Genomic DNA, 7,488 nt, shown 5'->3' with positions numbered 1-7,488 from the left:
AAAAAAAATCCACCAAAACAAACAAACAAAAAACCACAAAAAAACCCTCTTGTTCCTGGTGAGTATCTGAGCTTTTGAACCTTACAAGGTAACTACATTTGACTGAACCATATTCTGTCCTCTTTTTCTTTGTAAACAAACCTTTGTACCTGGCAAAAGTCAACTGCCAGCCAAAAATCTTGACCCTATTTATCACCTGGATTGTAGTCAGAATTTATATTGCTGTGTCCAGTATAAGGTAGCTGCTTGATGGATTGGACTGATTTCATGGTTTTCGTTTGAGTCTGTGGCTTGTAGCAGCTTAGAAGAACATAGTACTTTAGCATTAAGGATTTGGGGGTAGGTGAAGAGTGCCAAAGCTTAACATTAGTCTGCACTGCAATATCGTAAAACTATTCATTACTGAAAGACTATTATTTTGTTTCCTTTTTAGTGCAAAACAGCTGGTTCGTGGAGAACCTAATGTCTCATACATCTGCTCTCGGTACTACAGGGCGCCAGAGTTGATCTTTGGAGCCACCGATTATACCTCCAGTATAGGTATGTATGTGTATTTGTCAAATGGTGTACTAGCTGCATGTGGTTTTATTATGTAGTTAAGTGTAAAGGTTTCCAGAGATTTTGGATATGATCATAAGACACAGAGTGTTATTGTAAATGCTCAAGTACCACTTCTAATGGAATACACAGATTTTGTAGATGGCTGCTGTGATTTCTATGCCTTTTGAGATTTCAGTGTCAATTGCATTAGGAAAGGGACTCTTTTAATGTGTGTAGGTTTTTTTTTTCAAAATGAACATTTTCCAGGTAATTTTGCTATTTAGTTTAAAAGTAGGTATGAGTTCTCAAGCCAAAAAAGCATTCGATGACTTACAATAACTGTAAAGAAGGATTGTAAAGACTGTTTCTGTAAAGAAGGATTATCAGCTACTGCATCTGATATGCCAAAACCAGGATAGATTTAGACATGAATAATTTTGTCACTTGTTTACTTGGCTTTTAGTGAAGTGTTTTTAGTGGGAGCAAAAATGTGGCCTGATGATTGGCTTTAAACTCTCTTGACAGTTTTAACATATTGCATACAGTAGTCTTTCTGATTCAGCTTACTCTGTTAACTTTTTCTGTCCTGTAGTCATTAATTTTGAACACGAAGACTTCTTTCTAAAACCTGCCACGTAGCTGTGTCATGGGAATGTTAGGGAAGCTGGAGGTTTTGGCAGAGGACAGGGAATAGCTGAATCCTAAAAATGCACAGCAAAATAAAAAATGATAAAAATTAACAGCAATGTACTGGCTGGTTATGGGCAACTTCTTAATTTTTTTTTTTTTTTTTTTTTTTTTTTTTTTTTAGTCAGGATATTCTCTGGGCCCTTTCTGAAGGCTGATGCTAAAGAGATGAGATTTGGCGCTCAGATTCCCCATTATTGTGCTAAGCTTTTACCGTGCTTATGGACTTGAGTCACTTAGGCAAGGTTTAATACGGTCAAAAGTATTTGGAGATCATGATCAAGTTTTGGCAGCATATGTTTATCACCCTTTAAAGTGTGTTTAAAGATAATATGTTCTAACTAGTATTAAACTCATTGGCTGTCTGTCTCGTATCGATTCTGTACTTCAAAGATAGAAGTGTTCCTGAAGACTTACCTGCTCTTCTTAATCTTTTTTCCTCCAGTATGTTTTACAGCAACACTCGCTTATCTCCCCTGCTATAAAAAAAAGGCAGAGCCATAAGTCGTCTGGGGAAAGTAATGGCACAATAAAGATAAAAAGGCAGAACTTATTTAATGGTTGGCCACTGCCAAAAGTGGTAGCCCTAGCCCTATTCTTTCTTGCCCCTGGATACCATGGCTGTCATGGTTTACTGTTTATTAGCATCAATTGACAAGAGACTTTTATTTTGGTTAGGTTAACTTTCTGCTACGTTAGTGAGTTGAATCAACATTACTGTGTAGTCCAATAAGTAGCAGAGCCCAGGTAAAAGCAAAGTGGAGGGAAGTTGTGAGTGAGAGGAAGGCGGCTGATCCTGGTTGACATATTTTTGCCATCTGAGAGCTAACAGATTGGCTCAGCTGCGTTATCAGAGTGCACTGAGACCACTTGTGTCATAGGATAGCTGCATAAAACAAGTATTTTAGGTGTCACCAGAAGAGACTGCTTTGTAGATAAGTCTGTTGCTCCAACGGTGTACTAACTTTGATCTTACACTTCTTTTGCAGAACCTTTTTTAAGTTGCTCTTTCCTTTTTTGTTTACTTATCTGCTGGTCTCTGAAATACTCATAAGTAGTCAAGTCATTTTGAAGTGAGGATTCTTTATTTTCCCCATGCTAGAAACATCATTACTTTAATTGTTGTGGTTCAGACTTTCTCATGCTCTCTCAAAAAAAAAAAAACAACCCAAACACGTCCCCCCAGGCCCCTTCTCTGAACAAATCAGTCTAAATGAAACTTGCACAGAATAACTTGAAAATGAAGTTTAGCCAATACTCCTGCCTTCCTACCCTTTCCTCCCTCCACTTTCTTACCAACAAAATCTTTGCTTTTGGGAGATGGGAAATCATAAAATGCTTTTACAAACTTACTTTGCAGTTTCCCAATGTTCTGCAATATATTAGAAATTCTCGGGGTTTAGTTTCGTGATGATGCTGCTTCCAGTGGTAGTAAATACCATATTCCTTAGTGCTTGCTAGATGTGTCTTTTAACACGTGAATTTGTCCTTGCGACATTGCTTGCTCTTCAGTGTAGCAGAAACTGAAGTTGGTTCCAGGATGTGTCTGTTCATGCTGGATGCCACATCAGAACTGTAAACTGGCTTTTAACTTCTAGGATCTTGATTATTTCATCAAAGCGCGTGACTTAAATTCAAACCCAAAAGGTCCCTTCTAAAAATAACTCGCAGCAAGGGGTAGTGTTTGTTGCAATATTGTAAAGTACTGCATTAGTGCTGTATATAAATATATATGATAGTAAGAGTAGCATCAAAACACATTTACAGCTGTTAATGCCTCTGTGTCTGTCATCGAGCAGATGTGGGACTACTAGTAAAACAATGACCTGGGAAATTACCTATTTGAGTTTTTAAATAGTCCCTGTTGCCAAATAGTTACAAATCCAGGCCCATAATAGCTCTGTCGTCTGCCTGTGTTACAACTTCAAGGTATTTTTCAATGGTCAAGCACAAGCATTCATGTCACTTGGGTGCCTTCATAGTTTCTACAGTTTGGGCCTTCGTGCGTCTTTGACTATGAATTCTGCAAGTGTGTGCATGTCCCTAAGGCTTTCTGGGGATGGCACGTAGTTTTGTTCCTGCGGCTGATTTGTAGGAGTTTTGGGGAGTTTTGGTGGGGTTTTTTGTTTGTTTTTTGGTTTTGGTTTTTTAGGTTTTTTTGGTGTTGTTTTTTTGGGGGTTTTTTTTGGTTGTGGGTTTTTTTTTTTTTTTTGCAAACCCAGCCCTTCTGCTATCCCTTGACAGTGTTTTGGCCGAAGCTTCTTCCTTGCAGGTTTGTGTGTGTTACACCATCCCAGAGTATGTTGCCAGCAGCATGCTGGTCATCTGGGTGCTGCTGCCTGCTGAAAAACCGTGGGATGGCTGCCCATGTTCCCCTACAATGTCCTGTGACAAACAGGCGCTGAAGCAGGGGTGGGTGCAGATGTTTCTGTTGCCATGTGATCCTCTTCTTCAGAAAGAAGTTGTGAAGTCAAGCTTAACCCCCAGAACATGCTTTTTTTTTTTTCTTTACTAGGTTAGGTGATGGGGCAATGCTCACCAGAACGTGGCGGTGCTTTTGGATAACAAGGGTCTGCCACTCTCGGTGCGTTTTCTCCATCACTGCGCTGGCAGGAATTGAGAGTGTTCCAGAGAGAACATTTATAGCCACTGGCAGGGAAAAATTGATCTGCGTGGCTGTATTGCTTGGGGTGTCCAAAAATAAGTATCACAGTTATTCATTCACTTTCCTAGCAAGCGCTAAGACAGAGTGAGAGAGTATTTCACCTCAGCAGTCTGGAGCAGAAGCTCCTCTGGAGGTGTACATAGTCAGGCTGTCTCAGAGTTTCCTGGGGAAGAGCCATCACAACTTGTGTCCCAAACCTGTTGCCAGTGAAAAGTACCTGCCTCTATCTCAGATGGTAACTTCCAATGCTGAAAATAAGCACAGGCATTAATTTACTGAAATACTGTCAGCTGTCATTGTAGTTTCATCTCTTCATTGCAGAAAAATAGATACACCTGTGTTTAGCTTTTGTCCCAAGTACTAGAACAAGCATGGCTTTCCAAGCATTTCAGGTTTCAGCCTTATTCTGTCTCCATAATCTGGATCTGTGGTGGCTTCATGTGCAAAACTTGCACTGACGTAGCATGCATGCCTGTAATCCAGAATTTTGCTCTCATTCCGACATCCGCAAAAGTGTTCTAAACAAGCAGCAATGAAAAGCGCTTTGTGCTCTGGCATTTGGCAACTAGAAGCTGCTGATTTTACGACTTCCTAAGGCTGCTTTTCTGACTCCTGGTTTCTTCCCTGCTAGCTTGTTTTCAGAGTTTCCAGAGAAGCAACTTTGAGTCACCTCCAAGATGGAAGAAGTCCATAAAGATCAAAGGATAGTGGGGCAGAGATGAATAGATTAGGGAGAAAAAAAATGTAGAAAGGTAAAAGTGCCCCATGAAGTGCCAGATGAAGGAAAGTTCTTAATTTGTATTAAATGTTTGAGAGTAGGCGCAATTTTTTTTTTTTCTTCATGTCCTCCAAATAACAAGTTAGAGGAGCTGGAGCGTAATACAACGAGTGGTGCTCATGCCATGAAGAAGAGGGCCAGCTCCCCAGCTTGGAAGGGCAGAGTTTGAGATAACAAGACTGAAATTCGTGGACAGGGTATTCTGCCACAGCTGGAAATGGCCATGCCCACTTGTACAATTAAATCTAGGGAGTGTATTTTGCAGGTTGTTTTGCCAGATGCCTACTCCTGAACTAAAGAGAAGTTTTTCTTTTTCTTACCTTCATTAGTGATGGAATGGCATTCAAAAGCGAGGGAATTATACAGGTGATATTTTTAGACAAGTTAATGTTCACCTAACAACTGCGAAGATTGATAAAATAACAGAAAATTAAATTAAGAAAAGTTTTTTAGTATAAGAAGCTATATGAATTTTTGTGTGCTTAAATTAGTGCAGGTAGTTCACATGATAATGGTATTTGTCTAAGTGTTTTGCAGTCTACAAAAGATATGGCATTAGCTACTATTAGAATGTGTGAAAGCTGTATGAAATAAGCTTATTTGAAGGTTGGGTTTGGCTGGCAGTTGCATTTACTGTCCATACTGTTTAGACTGTATTTCACTGAAGGTTTGAACAAAGTAGCCTTGCCTACCTTCTGCTACTTAAAATTAACAGCTTTCAGTATTTTCTCCTAAAATTTCACATTGTCCCAACTAGTTTGGCATAAGGATGATTTGTTGACTTGATTCTTGTTTTCTGTTAAAGTTCTCTCTTATCTTGTTTACTATGTTTATTGACATGTGAATGATAGTCATATTTCACCTTAATTAAATTGCATATATTAAAAAGAAATAGATCAGAAAATGCTTCTCCTCCATGGGAGCAGGTAGTTACACCACAAACTAACTCTGAAGGATTATTAACCTACAATAGTTAGCTGTGACTGTGCTGAAGCAGAAAAGGGTCTGAGAAAGAGCTATCAAAAGCTAATATTAACTACCTTATCACTTCTTGAGTAACATGTCTTTAAATGTAGAATTCAGTACATTGTTTACTTCAGGCTTGAGAAAAATGCTACCATCCAAAAAATGAAAATGCCAGATTCAAATGGGTAAGGGGAAAAGGTAAACTATCCTGGAGCCAAATTTTAGTCCTGTTAAAGTTGATGGTTAATTCCATTGAGTTTTCAGCAGAGCTGAAATTTCCCAGTTTCTTCCTTATTGTACATTGCTCACCAGAGCTGTATAAACACCTATGTAAATTGTGTTTTGTTGCCATCCCTGCTGAAGTTAGCCTCTGCTCTCTGGCGTTCCTCTGGTAAGGATGCTTCAGGGGTTTGTTCACTTCCTTGCCCAGGGAACATTGCCCAAGTCCTAATTTGGAAGCCAGTGAAATTGCACTCCTGGAATAAAGTTGGGGATTTTGGAATGCCTGTAGCTTATTTCAGTGAGTGTTTAAAATGTTAGCAAGTAAAATCAAGGAAAACTAAATAGACTTTTAACAAGGCAGTAAATCACCTGATTTGGAAGATTTGGCTGCACAAGGAACAACTGCATAGGTTTCTGATGGTTTTCTGGTATGTTTGATGGATTAAACCCATCACTAATACAGCAAATATTCCTCAGACTTCCCCAGCTATTTCCTTTCTTTTCCTCCTCTCTCCCCCTGCGATGCCCTCAGCTTTCTCGTGTACCCTCTACTGTTCCTGCTTGGCCTTCTTGCTTCAGCAAGGACCTGCATGTCCTTTGACTTGCTTGCAGCTGCAGGTTATCGGGGTGGGGGCAAGCCTGGTGTGTCCCTCAGGGACTGAGCCTTCCTCTCCTCAGCAGCAACACTGATGCATGCTCTCCCCACTGCTTTTACAAAACTTCTGCAAAGGATTTGAGGCTTCTGCCTTTCAGGCTTGTCTGAAGTTGGCTGGTGGAGTGTGAAGGCATTTAGGGAAACTGGGAAAGGATAAAACAGCACAAAGCCAACTTCATGGAGCAGCCAGACCGGAAGGTTATTTAAAACAGTTTTTAAAGCCACAGTCTAATTCAAAAAAATCATGCTAGTGTAGTTTCAAAATTTTAAAAGGAACTGAGTTGTGAATGCTGACTTACTCTCATGTCAGCTTAGGGTTTGTGTATGTTCTGTCAAATATTTTTCCTCCTTATATGTTGTAAATAACGATTATAGCTTTGAGGTACCATTTGTTTTGTATACTCAGTGAAAAGGACTCAGCTTTTTCAAAAGCCTTTAAATAGGTGTCTTTAAATAGATTTAAGTTACAGTACTCTCACTGCTTAGTACATTTAATCTGTTTCTGAAGAAATCTATGCTATCTGTTGAACTGTTGTATAATTTCTTATAGACCTAGTGTGCGTGGGATGACAAAAAGTGATTCTTTGCATCACCTTTTTGTTGTATGTGTTGGTCCAACAGCAGGAGGTATCAGAGAGAGACATTGTTTAGCGGTCAGATACAATCAAATGTTCTTTGCTTGATGCCGCCTTCGATTATTGTCCAAAAGTGAACTTAGCACCTTGGTGGCCATGTCAGCTTTTATTAAATGTGACTAAAAGATGAAAAAGCATGATCTGGTTTGTTTGCTTGTTGGAATTAAAGACTCAAACTTCAGATTATTTCTGGTTGCTGTTTGTAACTAAAAAGTAGTTACTTTTTAGGATAAACCTTGGTGTGATGTTTGTACCTTCATGCGATGATTATGTAAAAACGCATCCATTTGACTTACAGGTGAATGATTTTGAAAGCTGCTGTAAGGAGCAGTGCTTTTTC

The 7,488-nt window shown here is 39.3% G+C and overlaps 1 protein-coding gene across 2 annotated transcripts in view; it reads left to right on the top strand.

The window, feature by feature from the left end:
- GSK3B (glycogen synthase kinase 3 beta) overlaps positions 1-7,488 on the top strand; it is a 94,861-nt gene that overhangs the window by 47,505 nt on the left and 39,868 nt on the right. For both annotated transcript variants that reach the window (XM_035894542.1, XM_035894540.1), the window contains exon 6: positions 434-540. In XM_035894542.1, the coding sequence (XP_035750435.1) occupies positions 434-540 (107 nt within the window). The remainder of the gene's footprint in view (positions 1-433; positions 541-7,488) is intronic.

Source organism: Egretta garzetta, unplaced genomic scaffold (assembly GCF_000687185.1).
Source record: "Egretta garzetta isolate BGI_Z169 unplaced genomic scaffold, ASM68718v1 scaffold85, whole genome shotgun sequence".
In the NCBI taxonomy this organism is placed as follows: domain Eukaryota; kingdom Metazoa; phylum Chordata; class Aves; order Pelecaniformes; family Ardeidae; genus Egretta; species Egretta garzetta.
The sequence above is the reverse complement of the archived record's forward strand: the minus strand, read 5'-3'. Positions and strand labels throughout refer to the sequence as shown.